The sequence below is a fragment of the Amphiura filiformis genome, chromosome 3 (genome assembly GCF_039555335.1).
Source record: "Amphiura filiformis chromosome 3, Afil_fr2py, whole genome shotgun sequence".
In the NCBI taxonomy this organism is placed as follows: Eukaryota; Metazoa; Echinodermata; class Ophiuroidea; order Amphilepidida; family Amphiuridae; genus Amphiura; species Amphiura filiformis.
This window is the reverse complement of record NC_092630.1, coordinates 72089239-72116724: the sequence shown is the minus strand read 5'-3', so window position 1 is coordinate 72116724 and position 27486 is coordinate 72089239. Positions and strand designations below refer to the sequence as shown.

Below are 27486 nucleotides of genomic sequence, written 5' to 3'. Positions count from 1 at the left end.
CTGTTCTGTATGATCAACAAGTTTGTGTCTTTTTCTGTTGCCCGTACACGTACACCCCTACCCCAGAACTCAACCATTTCTTTATCTCCGTCTGTCTCAGCCATTATCTTATCTTTGAGAGAAAGTCATTAACAGTCTCTGTTCGTTTTTTGAAGGTGATGGGACTGCGACTGCTAGTGCTTTGCGAAAGATACGCAATGATGTAATCGGTATTGGCTTGACTGTTGGGAGGAAAAACACCAAGAAAATTATGTTTTTGCTCACTGACGGTAAGAGTTTATTTTAAGCGTGAAATTACATTTACGTACAAGGAGGCAGATGTCAATATTACGCAAAAGCAGGCCCATGGACAAGAAACAGTGCGGGGCCCTTTTAGCAGGGCCGGATTTACCATTGGGTCAGAGGGGCCATTGCACTATGCATGTTTCTCTTAACCCGACAACACCGTGTTTGGGACCAAAATATGGTAAAATTGCACACTTTTGCTCACTTCGCGCATATCATACTAGCCCTTTACATAGCAAAATTCATTTGGGACTAAAATGGTCTAAAAGTAAAAATGCATTTCGCGCGCAAATGTCCTAGTAAGATCAGAATAAAATATACTTATCTCCCTCCATTACAATGCTCCTGCAGGCCACCACTGTCGATCTTATAGTAGACCCCCAATTTGTAAACCAAACTTGGCCTCTTTGTCAAATTTTGGCTTGGCCCAGGTAAATTCGGCCCTGTCCCCTTGATCTTCCCTAGTAAAAGTGGCACAATTGTGATTTTACCCTTTCCTTGTTAACTAAACATATCTCGAGATTAAAACAAGTAAATTCAACAGAACAAACGGTATTTGAGAGCTAAGACTACGCCCTTGACGTTGATGTTGTTGCTGCTGCTGCTGCTGCTGCTGATGATGATAATAATAATAATGATAATAATAATAAACATGATTTTCAGGACAGTCTAATATGCATGGTCCACCAGAGGATGAAGCCGATATACTGAAAACCGATTTCCATGTCGTGATCAATTGTATTGGAATCGGAAGTGACGTCAACAGAGCTGAATTGAACAATATTGCCTCAAAACCGGAAGGAGATAACAGACATGTGTTTCTTTTAAACGCTCAAAGTCTGAGTGAACTCACTGCCGCTGTCACGGCTACAGATTCAGGTAAACAAGGGATAGGTCTTGATTGGGTATGCGGCGGGGATTCTAAAAGTCGACCACATTTGACGAAAAAGAGGGTCAAAAATAAAAACATTTGGACTTGAAATGATTCCGGTTTAAAATGAGGGCAAATCTGCCAAATTATGTGGGAAATTAGTAACTTTGTTAACTTATACTATCAGTGTGTTTTGTTGCAAATTCTGAGTTGAACGTGTGTTTAAAGGTGCTTTTCGCCTTGGCGTTGAGATTCAGTGAGACCCATAACACTTCCATAATGCAGTTTATAAGATTTGGGACTGAGTGCGTCCTTATATAAAATTAAAATTAATTATTATAAGAGGGTCGTCCTGTAACTTTAACCATTCTTCAACATTTTCTAATAGATTACACTACCTGCGGTGAATCAAATGGTCCTAGAAACTCTAGTTCAACAGAGGCAGAGGACGTATGGCCGTGGCAGGCGGGTATATATACGTATGAAAAGGGATTTTCCGGACTGGTAAGATAATTGTAATTTGGATTTGGGACACAGGTCAAGGTTACAGAGGCAAGTGATGTGCCGTAACTGGTATCTTACGATACACGGCTGATTTTTGCAGGCGATCTGGTAATGGGGTCAATAACTGCTTATTGTCACCATGATCGTGTACTTGGGTATAAATCTTCTTTGGGGTGTGTAGAACAATTTTATAAGGTGTCCATACATATTTTGAGTTGTTAATGACGTCATAGGCTACGCCCCCTTTTAGGGGTAAAAATGTGCAGAATTAGATAGTGCATCTATTAAAAAAACAAATTTACCCCAATATTGTTCAGTTTGGAAATTTTGATTGTTTTTCCAAATGTAAGGATACTTTATTGGCGCAGTATATATTAATTCGCCCGGTTGTTTGATGTGATCGTTTATTAAATTTTCAAACAACATTATATAATGTTTCTAGACGTGGACAATACCAACAACTATCACACGAATTTGTACATTATATTTCCAGCTCGTTTCTTTTCCAACTAATTCATATTTTTCTGCGTTTTGAGGTTTTTTTATTCTATCAACTGTATATTTGTGTGCAAATTGAGGGCGCTATTTACATATATTTCAAATTTAATTTAGCCAAATAATATAACTTATTCCTAACCTTTCATAAACGTTTTTTGAAAATTTATCACCTTGATACTCTTTTTCCGATGTTTTAATATCATTATACTAGTGTATACCCCTTGTAAACATGAAAACACGATTTAAGATAAATAGCGCCATCAGTGTTCACCTTCAGGAGAGATACTTTGAGACCATTTTCGTTGAAATCGGAGCGTGTTAAAAATTTGACCCATGTCGAAAAGTCTGTTGACCTTTGAACTATTTAGGCTCCTAGGCACAATTTTAGCATCTTAGGCACAGCTGATGGTTGACTTTTTTGTTCCTTGTGACCAGAGGAAGAATTTGAGCTACAAACTTGATCGGAGCAATTTGAAAAACGGGGGAGTGGCCTATGACGTCATTTACGTGGTCGAATTTTCGGGCACTCCTTTTAAGATTTATAAGGAAAGCTCACACCAAATTTGGTGCTTTTATTTAGAAGTGCACGGTCAATACAGTTATTGACCCTATGGTAGCAGCAAATGGCCCCGAAAACATAAAGATGTGGTAGGCAGTGTCATACTAGGCGAAGTCAAAGTATAACACTTATTTTTATTATCCATTATCTGTAATATCTAGTTACGTGGCAAAGGTCTGTATGATCTAATTTCAAGTAGTAGTAACTGTAATGCAAATATCTAAGCTGATGCACTAGATCTGAAAGCAGAGGAATCTTACGCCAAGACACTGGACTGGATCCCGGTGACATCGAAATAACAAAGCCAGACAGAAAGCTTTTAATAGAGGGTCATTGTAGTTCTTACTAACTTCAACTCGCATTATATAATTTGTTAGGCAATTCACTTCTTATATAGATGGTAAAAATGAAAGCAATTTAATTAAACTTCAACACTACTTATTTTCGTTTAAATACCGCGAGCGCTTTCGAGGAACTTCCTCGTCATCTAATGTATTTCTTGGAAACGGCTAGAGACCAACCTGATCATCGAAGGTACCTCTGAACGACTGCGTAGAGCGTCTAACACAGCAGGTACAGGTGTTCCAACTAAAAATCCCTCATCAGACATTACGACAGACCTTAGTTTCTCCAAAAGTGAAGGTCGATAAGTTGAAACAGTTGGGATCAGTCTACAAAATTACATGTTCTGATTGTCACGCCACATAATTATATCGGTGAGACAAGTAGGAAGCTTGAAAAAAGACTTGCGGAACACAAGTGTAAAGCTGATGGCTCCAAATCGGCCGTACACAAGAACATGTAAACACGAGTAAGAACACGCCCCAAATAGACTGGGACAACCTAAAAATACTGGAGAAAGAAACAAAAGACTGTCCCAGGAGGGTCCTGGAACCCAACCATTAAGCGCATTGTTCAATTTTGGAAATGCGCTATATTAAGCGTCGTATGTATGTATCCATATCAAGAAGCAGGGACCTTCACTGAACCGAGACACAGGATTGGAACTAGATCCTGTGTGGGAACCTGGTCAAACCCAGTGGAACCAGGGCAGGACTTTTCTGACTTCGGGGACGTCATCGAGTGTGATATCACCTGATCAGGTTGGTCTCTAGCCGTTTCCAAGAAATAAATTAGAGCCAAACAACATTGGCTGATGACAAGGAAGTTCCTAAAAAGCGCTCCCGGTAAGTGAAGATAAACAAGTAGTGTTGAAGTTTAATTTAAATTACTTTCAATTCACTTCTTGTTTGTAGTCTATGTCTGCGAAGCTAGTTCATGGTATAGAAGCCTGTAGAATAAATGTATATATTAGTAATCAATCTGTTTTTTCACGGTGAAACTAACAAAAACAAATCCACAGGATTCTCTCGCTATCTTTTTTTATATTTCAGCCCAGTTTTTTCTGTGGTGGAACTCTGATTAGCCCCAATTGGATCCTCTCTGCAGCCCATTGTTTTGATCCCAAGGAGAAATCTGATCATCCTAATCGGGACAAGGCAAACAAATTACTAGTTGTTATGGGTAGGTTAAAAAGTAAAATATGGCAATAGACATTCTTTTGGTGTTTGCCAAGTCGCACGTTATTGTTTTCAAAACTCAAATCTTTCCCAATACCCACGAACCTAATAATTCGATTCATTTGTGCGAGCACGTGTGGCCGAGTGGATAAGGCGCCCGACTCCAAATCCATAGGTTGCGAGTTCGAGCCCTGCTCGTGCCAACGTGTTGTGTCCTTGGGCAAGGCACTTTATCCTCATTGCCTACTGGGGGATGGGGTTGGGTTGGATTGGATGTTTGTATAATTGTTTGTTTCAATGTTGCAATATTGGCGCTGATTAAGCTGCTGCCTGCAAATTGCATTGTGTCTGTTTAGGTGTGTTTTATGTACAATTCTAGCAATTTGACCTGCGGGTCACCATTAGAGTTTGAAATAAAAAAAAACCTTCCAAAAAACCTTCCAAACCTTACAATACCGTGCGGGGCGCGGTTGCTCTTGCTAGTCCAATTTTTGACCGTCAGTGTCGACATCGCCGTTCTAGCCACCATTGGATTTTCACGCGAGTGTAATAATAATAACGTTGAAAATAGCTCCACGAAGGATTCGGAGTGATTAATAGAAGAAAATGGATCTTCTATAGTTGTAAATTTCGCGTGTTACATCATTATAATGATCATTTATTTTAAACACACAATGATATTATGTTCCTGTGTTGTATTCGTATTACGCGGGCTTTGGATGTCGATATATTCCCATTATGCACTGCGTATTTTGACTTTCCCCCAGGAAACGCCGCAGGCGCATCGTATTATGAATCGACCCAATTGCCGAGTCGTATCGCCCATTTCAATCATTTTACAGAAGGTTTTTGTGTTTCAATTTGATAATTTTAACTACAAATTAAATTAATTGTTTCTTAGACTTGTAAATTACTTTAAAATGTGTACATTAATTTACATTATAATAATCCATTAATAACTCAGTTTTGCTCTAAATTCGGCTGCTATTGAATCTCAAAAAAACATTTTTGTCACAAATTTTTCAAAAGAGGTAATGATGTCTACTTTCATTCTGCTGTTCTGTTTTCTGTCTATAAAGTTACATGTCCCCGAATGTTGCTTATTCGTTTTATGGTATACATTTTGTTTTTGTTCTACAAGGTTCAAATTTGAGAATCAAACAGGGCTATGATATCGATTTCAAAAGAGAACAACGACGACAAGTAAGCCGGCTGATTATTCACAAAAACTACAATAGTAGCGCATTACCTGAATACGACTTTGATATAGCGCTTTTGGAGCTGACAGAACCGTTTGACCTGGGACCATTTGTGCGCACCGTGTGCCTGCCACCGTCATCCAACTGTAAGTTTAGTAGATATTAATTAAACAGTTGCCGTATTAATAATATAGTTGAAGAGTACCCGATAGGACTATAGGGTTGCAAATCCCTAGGTTTTGTTTCTCTTCTATATATTGATATTATTCTGCTCATTGATGTATTACGTTAATATTGAGGTATACTTTAGTGCACCGTCAGTAAGTAACTATTTCAACCTAATAACGTAGTTTGGAGTCCATATCCATGGGAGCAAATAGAATTATGAGGCTTTACCAGCCCAACCTTTCACTCCAGGTTCAATGGTCAGCTATAACCTGGTGTAGAGAGATATGTCTAAAGTCGTATCATGTATTTTCGAACATTTTAGCAGGGAATAAATATAGATGATTTTTAGTGTGCTAGATCAAAAAGTGATATTTGCAAGGACCCCCACCCCTTCGTTAGACAAAAGATGTAAAATGTTAATGGAATAACAACATGTTCTTTATCAAAGGGAGCACACTGCTGAGAGTAGGAGAAGAAAGGAAGACCTTTGCTACCGGCTGGGGCAAGATGAACCAAAAAGATAACAAAAAATACAGCGATGTCCTGAAGCAACTGGCATTGCCAATCCGAAGCAGAGATGACCCAAAATGCCAAATCAAAGAATGGCAAATTAATGGCAACTTGACTAAAAGGATGTTTTGTGCAGGATATGCGGATGGTTCCATAGATGCTTGTGAAGGAGATTCTGGTGGTCCACTCGTTAGAAAATGGCGTCCTGAGAATATCGATGGAGAGTCTGATTGGCGTGAAAAGTGGTATCAGGTGGGGATTGTTAGTTTTGGAGTGGGGTGTGCTAGAAGAGGGTATTATGGATATTATACTCACGTCCCTCGTTTGATTAACTGGATTGAAGGCAAAATAAATGAGTAGAATTGGAAAAGCATATATAAAACGGTATAAAACTACCTTATAGAAACTTGACAACTTGAGAAAAGGACAAGACTTAACAAAATGTTGCTTAAACTAGGGATTATTAATTAGGAGTGAGGATTGATTGGGGTTATTGTTCTGTGCAGTTGAAAACGAAATTAAAATTGATGCCTTTGAACCATTTTTATGCTATGATTGCTTTGAACAAAAAGGGTAAAATTTTCAAATGATCGTTTGCTCCTCCTCCCAGTTACATACACATTATTAATAGATTGATAAATTTTACTTTGAGGACTGTAAATTTTTAATAATTTGCCATAAAATTTGTATTATGTCGCCAATTTCAAAAAGTCATTATTTGATATCAGAAGGACATTCCTCGTATTCAGAATGCAATTCGACATGTCTGATGTGCTCTCATGTCCCACAAACGATACTATGCAAACGTTGCTATCCGATCCCTTGTTGATGTTACAAAGAATAGGACCAACAGAATATTATGCACATGAATACAATCAAAATGTTCTTATTTCATGATGCAGCCATGTCTACAGTAGAATTCATCTCGACCTTTGCAGGACTTAACCCCATTAAAAGCTATTAAACCAAGATAACACTCATTGAAACAGCTCAACTGATTAAATCGGATCTTCTCTGGTTGTGCACAAGTGACTGTTTTCATGTGCGATATCGCAATAAAGCTGGTATTCATAGCTTCAGTTGGGTAACCGATTATAAAGGAAACGAAAGGAAACAATGTTATGTGTGGCTTTGTTCACGAAATCAGACAATGGCGTGCTTTTTGTAAACCAGCATTCTTGAAAATGAGCAACATAATGATTTTTGACTTAACACGGTTTGGAAATAATTTCTTCATATTTTTGGTGTTATCTGTCGTTTACATGTCCTTCCTAAAACACAAAAGTACGACCCTCTCCAAACACCTAAATTAGCTAAAAATTTAGGACATGTTACAAAACTATATTGTCTAGAATTTTAGAAGAGTACTTTTAATATTGGCCGGTTATTTTTCACACAGCGACGTTAACTAGGCAATGTACTATTACCTATAACATTAACTAAAACACCAAAGTACGAATATTTCCAAACATCTAAATTAGCTAAAAATTTAGGACATGTTAAAAACTATATTTTCTAGAACTTTAGAAGAGTACTTTTAATATTGGCCGGTTATTTTTCACACAGCGACGTTAACTAGTCATATCCCCATACTGTTAACGTAGGGCTATTTGTAAAGGTCACGCGTCAATGGGAAAGAGCACTGTGTATTGTGTATAGGAAAACGGACAGTAACTGCAGTATGTCTGATCCACTCTGTTATCTTTGTCAACACTGAATGAAGACTGCTGCTGAGAACTGGTCATCCAATCAATATCCCGGTGATTGACTTGGTGACATAGGATGTAGCAGCTCATCAAAAATGTGAGAAAGTTGATATTGACCTTCATGATGGCGCCCCTTTATCAACTGATTATTAGTCGTATCAGAGAGATGAAGATCAGATGATAATGTTGCGGCATGTCATCAAATCGGTAACTAAGATCAAGGATTTTATGAGATTTGCAATAATATTATTTTGTTAAAATGTTAATTGTCAATAATTGTCGCAGTAGTGTCAGTTATTCTAGTAGACTTATCAGTAAATTGTAGGTAATAAGAAGTATGAATAAAATTGATTTCCAAATAACCATTGCTCTGTTGTTATCCACTTTTAGTAAATTGATGTTAAAATCTCAATTATCTATACTAATAAAATAATGAGCTCTGTGTGTCTGTCTGTCTGTCTGTCCGGCTATGCGTTTCGCCGCGTTTCGACGCATCGCTCCGATATTTCGGATATAGATAGATATCGGGCATTCCACGTTTATGGGGTAGTTTGAAAGGTCATCGGAGGTCAAGGTCAAAGGTCAAAATTTCAACTTTGTCCGATCGGGCCCAAATTTCATAGGTGGAATCCTTGATACGAGGCGAGTATATGCCCGAAATTAAATTGAGGTCAACCGAGGTCAAAGGTCATTACGAAGGGGTCAAATTTCAAACTTTGTCTGATCGGGCTCAAACTTGGTGGGTGGAATCCTTGATGCGAGGGGAATATATGCCCGAAATGAAATTGAGGTCAACCGAGGTCAAAGGTCATTATGGAGGGGTTAAATTTCCAACTTTGTCCGATCGGGCTCAAACTTGGTGGGTGGAATCCTTGCTACGAGGGGAATATATGCGCAAAATAACACTGAGGTCAACCGAGGTCAAAGGTCATTACGGAGGGGTTCAAATTTCAAACTGTCCGATCGGGCACAGACTTGGTGGGTGGAATCCTTGATACGAGGGCTTAAACATGGTATAACGAATTCTCAATATGACAGGAACAGGAAGATTTCACCACTCCCTGCAAGGATTTCAATGTCCTCCCAGCATTCTAAATTTCAAACGGATGTATCAAATAAAATTAAGGTCATCAAAGGTCAAAGGGGATCAAGCCAAGGTCATATGGGGTCATTGGGGGTCAAACAGCATCACTATCTGATGCTGGTGGTGCTCTCACGTACAGCTACAGTGCCCTCACAGCTGCAGGTTCTCTAGTATTAGAAAACATTTAATATGTATTTAGGTTTTGAAGCACAAGATCAAAATCTTTTACAAAAGCTATCAATTAGTGTATGGGCTCTGTAATTTACTCTCACAATGAATAACTCCATTATGTTGCGTATATTTGGATGTAAATTAATAAATAATAAAATGGGCTAGTCTAGTTCTTCTGTCAATGAACTCCCTTCGAACCAGGTATAGTCCATAGTGTAGGTAGGTTAGAGGCAGTTACACCCTTGAAGATCGAGACATCAACCGATGACAGCAGGAGTACATACAGACAGATCTCCTACTGCCGAGTAAGGTGTACACCTACACTCCGGTGTAGATGCTGGTTGGAAGCTCTGGTTTCTCTCTCTCCACTTCACTTTTCGGCCTTCTCTATTGATCTTTTGTTTAAGTCAGGTACAACCTGCACTCAGGTTTAGGTATTGTTTATTACCTTTAAGTCATTGGAGTTGACTACCATTTTCTCAGAACTCAACATTACTAACCTGCTTCACAGACTACAGATGGCAGCAGCTAACGTATGGTATTCAGACTAGCCACTCTCCTGCAGATTCTATACCAGATCATGCTCTCTCCTTGCCATCCGCTAAAACTCGCCTGTCTGGATACTGATGTTTCCTTAGATACGAACTATACTCCGGGTGGCCATGGATTTGAGAATGCATGTGGCTTAATGCGTGGTAGGAATACGGTAGACTTTTTATGTGAATGATGTTTAATGTATGTATGTCCTTGGTATTTTTGATTCCCTGTTATTTTTGCGCTTAATAAGTGTCATATTATTATTATTATTATAATTATTATTATTATTATTATTATTATTATTATTATTATTATTATTTGCTCTATTGTTTCCGCCATTGCGGGTTAACCCTGAATTTACACTTACTTTAGGTGAAATATGTCTTGGGTCCAATCTCTACCCATCCGCGTTCCAAAGATTTTGAAAGTGATAATTTACGTAATAAAAGTAATGTAAATATATAGTTTGTTTTGAAAGGTTTGCGGTATCGAGAGAGGAAGAATATATCCTGAATAAAAGAAACTTTAGTTGCATTGGATTGTTTCGTTAAATGCAAATCCGCATGTTCAGGAACAGCGTCTACTTCCTCCTAGACCTCATGTACGTGAGAAATGCTTAAATGTAGCATTGTGGTACATTCCCCGATTTTTTAGAAGAGGAAATCTAACGGGCAATACCACAGGTTTATTATTGTAAAATAGGTAATGGTAGGTCATCGTGGAGATGCTTATACTAAGTCGTAAAGTTGTCTAGTATCCGGGTATATGAGTATTTCGTTTCAATTAAAGCAGTAAAACCGGCTGACTATATTGATGTTGTTTCGCCTTGATATGGACGGTTGATTTCTTACTAAGTTAGTTACCAAGTTAGATCGCTTAGCACACCACTGAAGGATGATGAAACTACAATTGCTGACAATTTGGTTGTTGGTCGGCCTGAAAACGGCTGCATATGGCTTGCCTGTTCCTGACATGGATGGTAAGTAGCTCTTATTTCATCTCTTTTTGTGTACATGTTGTATGCATGACGATATCAGAATAATTTCTTTCACTTTTCACATGTAGCCTACTATTTGTAATTATTTATACACGAGTGTGACTCTCTGGCTCTCTGCTAATAAAGCCAACGTCATAGTCGAAGAAAATGGCCGTATGAAATATCACAACTTCTGCTTTTAGTCCCAAGGAGTAAAAAGGTCAATGGACATATCTCTAGAGTGCCAGTTTAATGAGGTATAGGTTAAAAAGGTCAAAGGGTAAAATCTAAATTGTACAGGGGTGAAATGTTTAAAATGCTCCAATTGCAATTACAGGGTGAGACAAATAAAGTGCAATAGGGAAAAGAATCCATTTTTATTTAAGAACCGAGTTGAAACTTTTAGATTTTAAAACATTTTATAAGTGATATATCCATTAGTTATCTTATGTGAAAAAATGAAGGAGTTAGCATTTACTGTTTTGTTTTTATGGCACATTTTATAGCGATACCCAATTTTAATGTTTGTCCAAGAGACATCTAAAATTTGAATGTCAACCCACTCTGTGTAATTAAGGTAGATTTGGAACAACTGCCATTTTCTTAAGGGATCCAAAATGAGCGTTTATTGCGTTTCGACAGTATTTTTTGTGGGACATGAGAGCACCTCAAGTTTATCGAATTGCATTCTGAATACGAAGCATGTCTTTCTGATATCAAATAATTTTCATTTTTTTAAATCACAATATAATACAAATTTTATGACAAATTATAAAAATTTGATATTTTTCAAATTTTGATATATAACAGTCCTCGAAGTAAATTATATAAATCTAATGATATATTCTTAAAGTGTATGTAGCAGGGAGGAAAAGCCGACGGTCAATTGAAAATTTTGACCTTTCATATTGAAGATATGGATTTTTTTCCCAAAAAGACCTAATTTTTTTTGTGTTTTGGGAAAAAATCCATATCTTCAATACGAAAGGTCAAAATTTTCGTCGGCTTTTCATCCCACCTACATACACTTTAAGTATAAATCATCAGATTTATAAAGTTTACTTCAAGTACTGTTAAATATCAAAAATATCAATTTTAATGATTTGCCATAAAATGTGTATTAAATTGCGAATTTCAAAAATCAAAATTATTTGATATCAGAATGACATTCTGCGTATTCAGAATGCAATTCGATATGTCTGATGTGCTCTAATGTCCCAAAATAAATACTGTCCAAACGTTCATGCCCCAGCCCTTAACCTCATTGGCATTAAAATAAAATGGAGCACCCAAAGTGTTATTGCCCTTGGTCTTGTTTAAGGAGAAGAAACATTATTTGTTGTTATTTTCATTTTTCCTTTACTTTAAAGATGTTTATTCTCTATCAAAAATATATACAAATTTGTAGGCGGATCTTTTCAAATGTCGAAATAAAATGCGCGCAAATTGAAGTGGAGTGAATTATAAAATATCCAGTAAATTGGAAATAGTGGGATTTAAAAAAAATTGGAGTCTAGTGAAGTCTGAAAGACTTAAAGGAATGTTAGAAAGTTTGTTTGAACAGAAAAAAGAAATTAAAATAACGCAAAAATCAACATTATTTAAGTTAAAATCAGTTTTAAAGCTGGTGCCTTTATCGTGCACTGTGTGCTCTCATTCATAATACATGGTACCTCGTGGACAAATAATGAAATTGGGTATCGCAGCAAAAGGACTCATAAAAATTAAACGGTAGTTGTGATTCACTTCATTTTTTCACAGAAGGTGGCTATTGAATGTGGCATTTATAGAAAATTTCAATAATGGAGAAAGTTCAACGTGGTTCATACATAAATATCGATTCTTTGCTCTATTGCATTTTATTTGACTCACCCTGTATCTACGGAGTCTAGTCTAGTCTAGATTTAATGTTATGACCTAATAAACTACTAGCGCTCATTTCCTTTATGTATTCTTTCCCCGTGCATTATATTTTACGAACTACCATTTAAAGTCATAATGTACGATCTTTTTTCAGAATTTACCTTTATTTTTTTCAAAACCGATTTTTTGGCATATTTGTAATACTTACAAATGTTCTAATTTAAATCTATGAGCAAACTGTCAAATTCGTCCTATTTGTAGTAAAACGGGACGATTTTCTGTTGGTCCGACATAAAGTCATAATTTTTTAGATTATGACTTTATGTCGGCCACGATCGCAAACCGTAGTCTCCTACAAAACTAGCTTAGTTACGCTCCCTCCACATGTGGAGGGAGCGTACCCAAACTGGCCGCGTAGGAGACTAACTCTGAGGCCGCACTCGCTGTCCTAATCCAAATCGTGCGAGATGTTTCGAGTGATAGAGGTGAAGTTTATGATGTTGTTTCTTTGCAAATTCCCAATGTTTTTCGCGTCCAAATGTATTGGGAACTTTCATAATGATTGCATATTATCATTTTAGAAGAAAAAAAAGAAAAATCTAAAAATTTAAAAAGATCGTACATTAAGGCTTTAAAGCCATTATTATCTGAATCGTGCACGCAAAATAATAGATTATCTGAAACCTGTACTCTAAACAATAGATTGTAGATAACATTGCTCCGGAGCATCGAAAGGCCAGTTACTGCCATGCAAAACCATGGCAAGTACAGAGCATATATTTGATTTTACATAACAAGCAATTTGAGACCAATTTCGTTCAAATTGGAGCATTTTTAATTTTTGGCCCCTGTGTGGCCAAAAAACTGACCTGCCGCCCAAAATTTGACCTTTTGCTTATAACTCAAGAACGGTATGTCGCAGGTAGGTCAAACTATACTTTTTCTGAATCCTTGCAATGAGAGGAATACTATGTTGTGCTTGTTAACCCGATTTGAGCAACTTTTTGAACGTTGACCCCTGTGTTGACCTTTAACCTTGAATATGGCCGGCGTGCCGGGAAATATTTTTTGTTAACATCTTGAATGTGTTATAGGACCATAAAAGGAAGCTAAAAAAGTTGGTTTGGTAGAGTCCTGGGGGGATGCACATTAAAACCTGGTAGATACCCGACTATACATTTTCAGGTATACCCGACCGTGCTTATAGCTCGCTAATCGTGTGTCTTGTCAATGGTGCTAAAGTACACCAGGCACAAAAAGAAACTCGTCAGTTATATTCATCCTTGCTGTTCAATAACTTGATAATTTTGGATTATTCTGAAATATACATTTTGTTAATTGGCCTTTTCTTTCTCATTTGACACCCTGTTCGTGAACATTGAGCAAGAATTAACCAAGATATGCGCCTCCAAACTCTCAAACCCCAAAATGAAAAGTTGCAATTTTAACGATTCAATTGTGCCTGTTACACTGTGTGCTTTATTGATTGGCCCGTGGTGCATACAACGATGCGTTCCCATTGAAAATAGTTGAAAATGCAACTTTTGATTTTGGGGTTTTGAGGCTTTGGAGGCGCATATCGTGGCCAATTCTTGTTCGTTTGTCACGAACAGGGTGTCAAATGAGAAAGCAAAGTCCAATTAACAAAATGTATATTTCAGAATTATCCAAAATTATCAAGTTATTGAACAGCAAGGATGAATATAACTGACGAGTTTCTTTTTGTGCCTGGTGTATATCAAAGAGTTGCGGAAAGGCCAAATCGTTTGTAAGTCGTTTCGGTGAAATTAAGTAGGAAGCATCACCTGGGGGGCGCTGCTTCAAAAAGATGCACCTTAATTCAGGCGGTACAGGACACGCGACACGTGACGTTCGAGGCTGGCGAAAATACAAGGCTGACAGCCCCATTCAAAATAGACGGTTAGCAGTTATAAATTGAAAAACAACATACTTACAGTGGGGTACAATGTCGTACCCCAACGGTTTTAGAGTAGGGTGATTTTGTGCGTACGATCAAATAAATGTGTATTTTATGTTATGATTTAACGTTTTGTCAATGCCATGTGTAGATTTCAAGCATAAAATATTTTTCTTACATAGTTGCACAAGAATGGTGTTTTCTCAATACACACTCTATTAATGGTCATTATGAGCATCTTACTACGCCTGTACGTTCACATTTATTATCTGCTGGGAGCTTCGTCAAAATCAGATGTAATATTGGTTACCGCGTGTTTGGTTCACAACAACTTCAATGTGGAACTAATGGAGAGTTACTGCAAGATGCTAGTTGTGAAGGTAATCTTATAATCTTAAACCCCGTATAACCCGATTTTCTTGATCTTGTCTGATTATTAGAACATACGGGCAGGGCCGTCAAGCTCCCACACTAAGTGAGATATTCCTGTAATAAAATGATCCTTCAGATCTCACACCACCAAATAAAGTCCTATAGAGACGTAATAGGGCACGTTGGCGCAGCGGTACGGGCTCTGCCGTGTTATCGTTGGATTGCGTGTTCGAGCCCCGGCGGTGCCATCGTGTTGTGATCTTGGGCAAGGCGCTTTACCTTACTTGACTCTCTCTACCCAGGGGTAAAATGAGGAGCTGTTATGAATATTGTCCATTGAGCGCCGCCCAAAGGTATGAGCATGCCTTGGGCATTGTATGGCAGCTGACATATTCTAACGACAGCGGAATAAATGTAAAGCGCTTTGGTACATGTACACATGTGAAAGGCGCTGAATACGAACATTTATTTATTTATTTATTTATTTATTTACTCAATTTGAAACGCCATTTTCTCTTCACAGGAGCGACTCTGTTCTTAGCGAAAGCTATGATGGTTCATATCAGCCCTTGCCTGATCCCTCTGACCAGGAAAAATAATAGGTTGACCTTCATTATTTTTTTTACGACTGGCCCTTAAAGCCCGCCTCAAAATCCATGATGTCTGGGAATTACCCAATCTACAGGGAAAATCATGCTAGAGTTTCTATACAGAAAACAAAAGAAAAAGGCTGCTTAAAATCATTAAAAATACTCGAGCTGTCTTCCATCTGTGGTGCAAAATCCAAATTAAGCCAAAATTATGCAACTTTCTGCTCACTCCAATGCTTAATTTCATGCCGGCAATAGTTCTTTTATGATAATTGTAAAGGCGTACAACCATATTAGTATTTGGTGGAGTAAACTCTTCATTCTGCCGCAGACCTCCGAGATCTCTAGCAACAGATCAATGTTTCGAAGCAACCTTTTGTTCTTGACATATATTTTGTGTTTCCGCTCTAAACAGGATACGGTATACGGTATACTGTTATGGTCACAAAATGACCCAGGCCAAAATCATCTGCTACCGAGTTCACAATATATAAAATCAATGAAGAATTAAGCTTAGAAGTACTGCACAGGTTTCCATTTAATATGGTTACTTATTTATGCCTGGAGACCTTGATTGGCTGACTTTCTGATGAGATTTCTTTGATGGTCTCAGTTCTTGATCCAAGATCCGGCAATGTCCAAGATCCTGTCAACCACAGTCACAGTCCAAGTCCTAAAGACTATGTTTTCACTATCCTAGCTGCTATGCTAGTGTTTACATAGGAGTGGTCTTATATGTCGTAGATCTCTTGAGTAAGCTATCTGCTCCACTTGACAGTCAGATAAATGCCACAGTTCGTTGATGGAGGTATTTCAGTCTGCCGCTTCTTTGAGTTGATAAAACAATCAAGCACCATTAGCTTTCACCAGCGCCTTTGGCGTATCTTATTCTCTCCAACACACAAGAACCACGAACCGAATTTTGAAGACTTCACACAATCAAACTGTTGTACCACTACTGGCTAACAAAAAGTTTCACAGAAAGCAATACTCCACTGCTATAATAAAGAGAAAGTTATGTTAACACCGCTTCGTTTAACCAAAATGTTTTTGCCGTCAGATATTGATGAGTGTAACATCATTTCGAGTGAAGTGGAAGATGCTGATTATCCATCATACAGTTTTGTCAGCTCACAAGGCAGTGATCTATCGGAAGAACCTTCAAGTGCATATCCACCAGGCTATCCATGTTCCGCACCAGCCCGATGTGTCAACACTCATGGGTCATTTAGGTGTCAATGTGACGGGCAAAGCCAATGCAGTACTGGTGGGTATTTTATAACAATAAACAAGATTCATCAAGCAAATTGATTCGCTTATCGCATTTTGTCACATGATTAAGATGATTGTTGTAGATCGACGGCGATAGAGCGGTACTGAACAAGCATCGATATATCATACAAATTTTTCTTTAAATAATGTTTATCCATTGAAGATACCATGAGCAGATACCTTTTACTCATTGGTCATAACCGTTTTGCAGATTTCCAACAATGTGAAGAAGTTGAAATTCCTGCGTTTGGCAAAATCGTAGACAGGTCAGCAGTACATGTGACATATAAGTGTCATGAGGGTCACCGCCTAGTTGGTAGCGATAAGCGATTTTGTGTTGACGGCTTTTGGACCGGTAATCATCCAGTGTGTGAAGGTAAGTTATTATTATTAACTCGTTAAAAAGTATGGATGTCCGCAGTGTTTACAGAGGTTAGGAACTGGTATATCGATATTTGACTATTACGTCGGGTTCTCACATCCCTGGTCTAAGTAAGAATAATTGCCACTATACCCAGTAGCGTAGCCAGGATTTTAGTGTGATGAGGCAAACCCAAATTTTGTTACCCATTTGTCAATTTTTGTCCTATTTTTAGTCATTTGAAGGACACTTTCCACTTTGCCGTCCCCGTTTTATCCATGAAAAAATTATGTGTGTGTGGGGGGGGGGATTGCCCTCCCCCGCCCGACTTCCCCCTGGCTACGCTTCTGACTGCACAGTTATGTGACCACGGCCACAGGAGAAGCTATCAAGAACCTTCAGCGCACCTCATATAACGTGTGACAAAATTTGTGACCAAAAAAGTAATCGATGAATGATGATCACAAAGAGGTATAGATAATACACGAAGAAAGCGACAATGGATAACATCCCAAGAAATCCATGAAAGATAGACTGTCCAAGGAAGTGGGATAATAACTGTAAAAACGAGACTCACAGCATAACAAATTGTAGGGACGATCTGGAATGACACTTTCAATGTAGAAATTGAGAGTGAGCTCAAATTTATTACATATATTAGATACTAAGTGATTTCCCCAGTTGATTTCTTGAATTTCATAATTCGCATCATTCAACTACCTTCACTCATATTTGCACCGTCACAGTTCTGACGTGCGAAGTTCCTCCCAGATTCCTATCCAACGGTTGGTCTAACGTAGCAAACATTACTTACGTATATGGTGACGAGGTTACCTATGGATGCGACGAGGGATATCGCCTGGTTGGTGGGACGAGAAAACGAATGTGTACGACTCGATCAGTATCAGATATGACTACCTATTGGACGTGCCAAACACCGCGTTGTACAGGTATGCAAGTATCTTAGTGGTTAAAGATCACTTGGCTGAATGATTTGTTTAGTGTATAGAACAGTATGTTACGAAATGCGGTTTCCCGCACAATATAATTTAAAACATTATTTTCAGTCGCAAAAAAGAAGCGACGCGTGTATTATTGCTATAATTAGTGGGGTGTGTGAGTGGGTGTTTGTTTGTGCGCGGGTGGGGTGCGCACGTTTGTGTATTTCTTGCGTGTGCTGTAGGTGGGTTTTGTGTTGATGTGTGCTGAATATTACTCAATATGACTTTTAATTAGTTCTCACGGTTGTTTGATGCATGTAGAACTAGAGTCATTATTAATTAAACGTGAACACTGATGGCGCTATTTCTCTGAACTCTTGTTTACATAGGTAGACAATTAAATACTTAATAAAATAATTATTATTAGCGGCCTCAATTTTCATACAAATATACAGTTCATAGAACAAAAATTACCACAAAAAAGCAGAAAGGTGCATAATTTTATAAAGAAAGGAAAATGTAACTTAAAATACCTAACTGTGCATATTAGTGTGAAAGCTGTTGAATAGTATTGTCAAGGTATAGAATTGAAAACTATGTTTTGTTGGAAACATTGAAAATAATCACATAAAACCATGTTATGACTTCAAATAATAGGAAAACGTATTAAATATGAACTTATCATTAAAGGTTATAAAATAAGTAACACATTAAATTAAGGGTACAGTGGCGCAGCTCTACTTTGCAATTGGTGGATTGCGTGTTCGAGCCCCGGCAAGTGCAACTTGGACAAGGCGCTTTAACTTACTTGCCTCTTTCTACCCATGGATGAAATGGGGAGCTGTTATAAATATTGTCCATTGAGGGCCGCCCACATGTATGAGCATGCCTTGGGCATTGTATGGCAGCTGACCAGTAGGCTTCGACTATCTTTATAAATATGTATATATAAATACGCACGTAACCACATCCGCGCTGCCATGACAGCTTATAGATAGGAAGTCTGGAAGTGCCGTTAGACACAGCGGGTGGTCTTCCTGTACATTTGAATGCAAAGGCGGTAAACAACACCAGACTATGCACACAGTTGTTTATTTTGTTTAACTTTGTGACATCATTGTAAACGTTTCCGTAGATAATTTTTTTTTCATCGGCAAATACTTTAAAAATATTGTTTTTGATAAAATATTACTAATTTGGAATCCTCCATGTTTAATAATAATTTTGCAATTCAGTTAATACTTAAATGATATTTATCTAAATAGTTCACATCCATGTCAATGGCATGATGATTTGGTCACACTTATTGAGCTTGGCATGTCGCGCCCATGGGTCACGAGCGTATTTATAAATACGTATTTATAGATATAGTCGAAGGTAGCTGCTGACATTCTAACGACAGCGAAATAAATGTAAAGCGCTTTGATACACGTAAAACATGTGAAAGGCGCTGTATAGATACCAACATTCATTATTAACATATTATGTGTCCAATTTTCAGTGATAAAATGTCCCGATTTAAGGATAGAAAATGGCCAGCCCTTGTTTTCCGAGTCCACTCGAATTGGAAGTGAAGTGGAGTTCCGTTGCTTTGCTGGTTACAATCTACGTGGTTCCAGTACACGTCTCTGTCAGGCAAATGGTAAATGGAGTGGAACGACTACTACTTGTAATGATCCAGGTATATCCATATATTTAGTTATTTTCTTCTTACCTTAGTGGCTGTACAATAATTATATGTTCCCAGGAGAGTGACGTGCCAACCATTGTCGAGAAATCATTGCCGCCTCCTCTCGATTTACCCTTTGCACTTGCCAATATTTAGTGTTGATCACTTTATTGCATTCGGCGTCTTCTGTGCTCGTGGAGGTGGGGGTGGGGGCACATCAATTTTTTTGGTGGGTGGGTATGTTCCCTTGACATATTGAGGTCGTGGGTCCTGACGGCGTACTTGTAAAAATAGTCCATACAGGACCAACGCAATATTTAGCACTATAATAAACGCCTTAACGCCTGACGAGAGCTGAGAACGGACAAAATCAAGGGTCTTTTTTGGCTTTTGGTTGAAAATCGCCTGGAAAAGCCATAAATGTGAAGAATGAGCAATTGTGTGTGGGGGGTCTTTTAGAGCTAAAATTATCAACATCAAGGGTCTTTCATCAGCGCTCTGTTTTGGTAAAATTCAGGAGTCTCTCTGACCTGCACGTCCCAAGAACAGAGGTTTTCCGAGGAGCATACCAGTATGGTAATTTGTGTTAAGTGCCCCTTCACTCCACAAATAACACTACTGCATTGTACAAACCTAGCCATACTGCAGTTACTGTCCGTTTTCCTATACACAATACACAGTGCTCTCACCATTGACGCGTGACCTCTACAAATGATGTATGTTGGAATAATGGGCACTTGCCTAGTTAACATCACTGTGTGAAAAATAACCAGCCAATATTTAACTTATTCTCCAAACTTCTAGCAAATATATTTCTCTAACATGACCTAAAATTACAGCTAGGTTAGATGTTCAGAAATAGTCGCACTTTTGTAAAATATGAGTGAGGGCAAGGCATAGCTAACCAACTCCCCGTGTTAATTGAATGGAGATTTGACCGAAAATATTGGTATCGGACCGCTCACTTCTGAAGGATGCCACAAAAAAACGGTACAAGCTACATTTAAACTATTCTCTGGCAATTATCATGATGAGTTTCTTATATAGTATGCCGAAATTGGGTACTGTAGGTGATTGACAAAGGGTCGCACTTTTGTGTTTTAGGAAGGATATGTAAACGACAGATAACACCAAAAATATGAAGAAATTATTTCCAAACCGTGTTAAGTCAACAATCATTATGTGCTCATTTTCAAGAATGCTGGTTAACAAAAAGCAGGCCATTGTCTCATTTCGTGAACAAAGGTTCTCTACCATTGTTTCCTTGCGTTTCCTTTATAATCGGTTACCCAACTGAAGCTGTATTATAGCAGCTCATTGCTATATCGCACATATAAAACAGACACATGTGCACAGCCAGAGAAGATCCAATTTAATCAGTTGAGCTGTTTCAATGAGTGTTATCTTGGTTTAATAGCTTTTAATGGGGTTTAAGTCCTGCAAAGGTCGAGGTGAATTCTACTGTAGACATGACTGCATCATGCACAATTGAGTTGGCACAACCGTAACTCCTCACTGCCCGCAACAAAGTTACAGTGGAGCACTGTGTTTTGACGATAATTCAATCTACATACCAACTCGGTTTTTTGTTTTGTTTTTTGGGGTTTTTTTCTGATAGTTTCACTCAGAATGCTAGTCAGTTATAGAAGGCCCACTAGGGACTGGAACAATCGAATTCGGTGTTGAAATGAGCAAAAATTTTGAGTTACACCTTTTCACTTTTAGAATAATTTTCTCGGGTAAATGAAAAGTAATAATGTTCACAAAATCGTAATGCTTGATTATTGTTAGTTTTTTCAAAACTTGGTGTTAAACTTAGGCGTGAATTTAGTCCTCTTGTGTAAGATTTTCGATTTTGACAGACTTCAACTTGGCTCGTGAGCTTTTTTTTAAAATCAACTTTTTAGCTTTTCAGCGTAATTTAGTTCGCTAATGAAAGATTTTCCCCCAACTCTCTAACGCACATCATCGAGGACTATATACAGTGGCGTTTTAATACTAGGGTTGGTAGCGCCCGGGGCAAGAAACGAGAATATCTTAGACGCGGGCAGTGTCGTAGCTAGGGGCTAAGGATACATAATAGCCCGCTCCCTCGTTCTTGAAACAATTGCCCGCGGAGCGCGCGAAATTTTGGACAAATAAAGCCTATACACTAATTAATTTTGGTTACTAGAAGTTGAATATCGGTCTTAAAATGTTCATCAATTGATTTTGTGCTGAAATGCTTTGACTTTCATCGCTTGGAGGGGCGCAGAATCGATGCTGAATTGGTCAATTTGGCGCCCCCTAAGGGTGGCGCCCGGGGCATGATATTCGAAATGATTTGCAATATTAAACAAAATACACACAAATATTTTTTTATAAAGCAAACTGCACTTTATTTCAACAATGTAATGATATTTAATCACCGAAAGCTTGAAAATGTGAAAATATTGGGCAAATTTTTTTTCAAAACATTTTCCACGAAAATTCTGTCAAATCATTCCATTTTAAACGCAAATTGTCGTCTGTGCTTGCTAGGGGTGTACTAGTGTGTGTACAAGTTTAAATTTTTAACTTTTGTGATTTAAATTTTGATCAATAGTTGCCCTGTCAACAGGAGAATAGTCATATGCAATTTTAGTCTTTAATGGCCTGCTGAGCACAGTGATTGGTCGGATGGATTTAGCGCCTTTTGGAAACAAACTGAAATGGAGTTAGCGCCTTTTGGAAAAAAAAGTCAAATTTCTGACCCACCCTGTAATGGGATTAAGCTCCTTTTGGAAAAAATAGTTTGATTCCGTGAAACTAATGATATAACACTATACATTGGTACCAATAACTCAATTTTTTCCAAAAGCTGGTTGCTTTCGAAAATTAAGTACTGAGTTTTATAGCAGTCTGAAGTGAAAAACGGTGACATAAAAACGGAAATTCTGATAAAACTATAAATATAAAGACAAGGACGATGTACCTTACAGGGCGGGAACATTCTTTCTGTAGCGAACTAAATGTATATTAGTTTGAAACGCTAAAACGTTAACGCCAAAAACAGCCCACCGTCGAACAGGCCTGTAAAAATCAAAACTTTTACTATAAATCCGATATTAATTTTGTCTTCCTTTAATATCTCGTATTACTTGAAAGGTAACTTCTGTTCTGAGCCGGAAATCCCTCCTATGGCACATTTAATTGGCTACGATGGACAGAGAAGCGAATTAGGCACCGTTATCACATACGACTGTAATTTTGGTTACGATCTCATTGGTGCCAAGCAGCTTAATTGTACTAATAGTGGCCGATGGAGTGACAGAGCGCCGAATTGTTTATGTAAGTTAATATTAACCAAATATTATGCTTATGGCCCTCCCCCGGATATTCCCTTGTCAAGACAAGCGTTTCATACAACCTCGGCATACAACCTTCTATTTCTCTATTATTTTTATCATTTAAATCTTCTTTCAATCGTTCTGATGTTCTCCTCTACTGACAAAGCCCACATAACCACCACTTTGTATACTGACTGTACAGGGCGATAGTATCGAGTATATTTTGGCTACGTGGTGCAGGACAAGCATCACATAACACACACGATACCGAGGGAACTAGTGAGTGTTAATCCACTGGCAACGTCAAAATTATGATAGCGCATCCGACCACCCCACGCCCATGCGAACAGGGCACAGGTACTCATATAGTAGGCATGCCACACCCCACCCTCCTACCCGGAAACACCCTGCTAATGCCGCCACTGCTAGTACCCAGTCAGCAATAATATATATTACAAAAATTAGGCACCACATAGTTATCGTAAAACTAGCACCATGACGATATCTCTAGAAATCAATCGTGTTTGCTATTTGAAAGTGTTGTTGAAGTTATGTAAACTCCTCAAAAAAGTTTGGAAACTTACCAAAACGGCTTTATATCAGAAATATTTTAAATCTATTTCCATATTGTTCATATCAATAGAAGCATTGTTCTTTCCTGTCAAAAATGACCTCAAATTTGTGACCATAATTTATTCCATTGTTGAGTAACTATCTTTGAAAGACAAGGAGGTCTCAAACTAAATGTTCCAAATCTGTTATTGTCTGCGCCATTTTTATCAGTAAACATGAATAAGGAATACCACACTGTTTCATTAAAAACGGTTTCAAATTGCTGCGCCAGTCTGATGTACCGGTCTTCTGCAGCCGTTGTTTTTCTTGGGTGGCCACTACTGGGTCTGTCTTTGACCATGTTGACATCCGGTCTGACGAAACTTGACTTTTAACTTGGAGATCATACTGCAGGAAAATCCAAAAGTTGCCGCAAATCATCTTTCAAATTTCTTAGAAAAACAAACCCTCAGTTTCGTATACTCTTGTGTTATGTGTGATATTTATTTCTGCTCCGAATATGTTACTGAATAAGTTGATAAAATGGTATGTAAAGATGCATAACTTCAACAACACTTTCAAATAGCAAACATAATTGATTTCTAGAGACTCGTCATGGTACTAGTTTTACGATAATTATTATGTGTTGCCTAATTTTTGTAATTGCTGACTGGGTACCTTCAGTGGCGGCATTACCAGGGTGTTTCCGGGTAGAAAGGTGGGGCGTGACATGCCTACTATATGAGTACATGTTCGCATGGGCGTGGGGTGGTCGGATGCGCTATCATAAATTTTGACGTTGCCAGTGGAACACTCTCAGTAGTTTCATCGGCCTCGTGTTATGTGATGCTTGTCCTGCACCACCTGGCCAAAATATACTGGATACTATCGCCCTCTACAGTCAGTATACAAAGTGGTAGTTATGTGGGCTTTGTCAGTAGAGGAAAACATCACAGCGATTCTAACAGGACAGACTAGTGGGCTCTTAGCGCTTTGAAGGATTTAAATGATTTTTAAAAAAATAGAGAAATAGAAGTAGGTTGTATGAAACGCTTGTCTTAACAAGGGCATATCCAGGAAGGGGAATAAGCGGCGATGTAAATTCAACACACTTTTCGGCTTAGCAATTTGGGCACTGACTGGAGCGATGTCAGAGGTTCGGTACTGAGTTATCAACACCTCAACCCTTCCTTACATAAGCCTTTTTGAAGTATGGCGGGCACAAAAGGAGAGGGCGTACTTTGGAGTGAGTAAACTTTTGTCAGCTGAGAAAGCATACAAAGGTTAACTCACTCCAAAGTACGCCCTCTCCTTTTGTACCCGCCATACTTCAAAAAGGCTTATGCCTGTCATCCCAATCTTTCTCTTGTGTAAAATACGCTATTGTATTCTAGCTGAGAAGTTTAATCTGTTTGTCTTATCCAAGTATGCTGAAAATAACGACCAGCATTGACGCAATCTTTCTTTCTCAACAGCTCAATGGGAATACGACGATGCCAGACTTGTTGGGCAACAATTGGGTCAATCTGCTGATCGATATAAGCATGAATTTCAGAATACCCCTCAAGTTTATGGTACGTATGATGAATACACGCACTGATATTAAGGGTACTTGCCCATGAGTTTCATTCAGGGGCGTGTTTGAAAAACGGCACAGCGCATTAGTAAAAAGAATAAAAAATACTAAAATTTTCACCGGGGTTCGAACCACTGCCAATTGCACTATGAATGCTAAAGATGCCTATACTGTGCCACGGTGACTGTGGTTAACATTCGGCGATTTTCAAAGATATACATATCAACACATTTCTAGTGTATTGAAAATCAGAGTTTGGTAGGAATACGGTCATAGAAAGACATATGACTCTACTTGTCTGTTTGTTTTTCATTTAATACAAATTAATTTTGATGAATTGAACTGGTACGACTCTTAGCACTCGTGATAAACGACGATTAATTTAGTAATAATAAAATGAAAACACTGGGTCATTCACGACGTCATTTGTAATTTATGTCAAAACCTGGGGAGGACCACACACATCCGTGCTGCATGTATACGTGCGCAATCGATACTCAATGATCCAGACAATAGCGTTTGAATATACCGCCCTGCTTGACACATCTTGTCACTTGCGGGAAGATATACTATAGGCCTACCCTAATAGCTTACAATAGATACCCCACCGTAAATAGCGCTGTTCATTACCTCGCTGTGCTAGTTTATACGCGTAGCGTACGCCCTTTTGAACCATATTTTGTTTTTGGAAGGAAGGGACTGTTTTCAGCAGATGCTTAATGATACCGGGAAGTGTTGCAGAAAGGTAAGCGTACTCTTTATTTATTCAAAATATCACATATCAATGAATTTAAATTTGAAATCCAAAAAGGAAATGTCAGGTCAAAATTCTCACCTTAGAATTATTGTGAAATAAAATCAAACCAAATTTAGGCTCCGCAAACAACGTCCAATTATTCCCATTGGTGTTTACTACACGTGCATATAATAAATTATGATTTGGGGCTAATTTGAGAAGAGTTAATGCCTCGAGTTTCAAAATACACCGAGTGATGTTTTTTGATCAAAAACATCGACAATTCAAGACTCTGTAAAAACAAATCAAGAATTTTCTGGGATAATTGCAACTAAGTATAATGAAAGTTATGATCTAAGCTACCAGATGCATCATTAATTTCCTGACTATGATATTTAGTTGTGGGAAAAGATTACTTTAATGTTTTGGCGGGATTATTTCCCGCCAAAATTTTCAACCAAAAAGAGCCTGTAGCCTTAAAACTCCTTCAGAAGCCTTATACCCTTCCCAGTTTGGAGTGCGACCCAGGGATTACGACAGCACAAAAGACGCTCACCGAAAGTGTGTGACGGCAATGTGCAGCCATAGTGATGCCCTTATTCCAAATCCATCTCAAATCAACCAATGACACTGATTTTTGCTTTGCTATCCCTTTGACCCATTTATTTAATATTTTTAAATAAATCGGAGATAATCTTACAAAATGACCCCGATTTTCGTCAAATTGTCACAATTTCCAGTGGTTATACTTCACTTTTTAGTAGTTCTTCACCCGACGTTACTAGTTGAAGGCCAAATTATCTAGAATTATCTTTGGAAATGTACGGATTCAAAGAGATCTGCTCTCAGGGGGAATGGGGAGGGCAAAAAGATCCGCAAACACCGACAGCGTGAAATAGGTTTCTTGTGGATACATTTACGGAAAATTGTACTCATGACTCATGACTACAAGATACCTGTCTAAAATTAAATCAAAACTTGACATGTTAGCATTGCTACTCTCTAGAGTTCAGGGTTCGCAGGTTTGGTTTTAACCGCTTGGCAAAAACAGTTTTGCCAGTTTTTGCCGGCAAAAATGGCAAAAACTAAAAAAGTGATTTAAAGTTCAGATTTTTTATCTCAAAACAAATCATTAAATTAAAAAATCAATTTCCTGAGTGTAAAAAGGCCAGATTTTGAAACTATAAGTAACATATTAAGAAATTAAAGGCATGCATTTTCATTGCTCACTAGTGCATTTAACTGAAATGTTGCATGTCAAATTCAAAACATTTTAATTTTAAGGATTTGATGAGACAAAAAATATGTTGAATGATTCATTAAAAGTTGTATGGTACTGTTTATGAGCTTTATGTGTAACTTGTTTTATATTTGAGCTACTACATGTACAATGTATGAGTTTTTGCCATTTTTGCCGGTTTAAACCAGGCAAAAACTGGCAAAAACAGGTTTTTGCCAGTTATTGCCACTTTGTTGGCAAAAACAGGTTTTTGCCGGCAAAAACCGAACCCTGCTATATCTATAGAGTTATACGGAATCAAGCAGATGGCTTAATATGCTTAAAAAAACTGCACTTGATTTTATGACCATTAATACTTTTAAATTTTGCAGATGATCGCGGTCGTTTGGGAGGCTTACCAGAATATGGTATTGAAGGCGACGGACTTGATGTTTACTTTTTGTTCGATGTATCTCGGAGTGTTCGAAGCGGTACAAGTGGTGACCCACCCATGTATATTG

General features: G+C 38.1%; 1 protein-coding gene across 2 annotated transcripts in view; it reads left to right on the top strand.

Annotated features, from left to right (window-relative positions):
• The window catches only part of LOC140149070 (uncharacterized), a 72161-nt gene that overhangs the window by 32474 nt on the left and 12201 nt on the right, over positions 1–27486 (top strand). The window contains exons 22-27 of one of the 2 annotated variants that reach the window (XM_072171227.1): positions 156–269; positions 949–1164; positions 1545–1660; positions 4112–4241; positions 5379–5582; positions 6053–6652. In XM_072171227.1, coding sequence (XP_072027328.1) covers positions 156–269; positions 949–1164; positions 1545–1660; positions 4112–4241; positions 5379–5582; positions 6053–6474 — 1202 coding nt within the window. In that variant the 3' untranslated portion in view covers positions 6475–6652. Of the gene's footprint in view, positions 1–155; positions 270–948; positions 1165–1544; positions 1661–4111; positions 4242–5378; positions 5583–6052; positions 6653–27486 lie in introns of those variants that run through there. The other variant, XM_072171228.1, reaches the window with a different exon arrangement.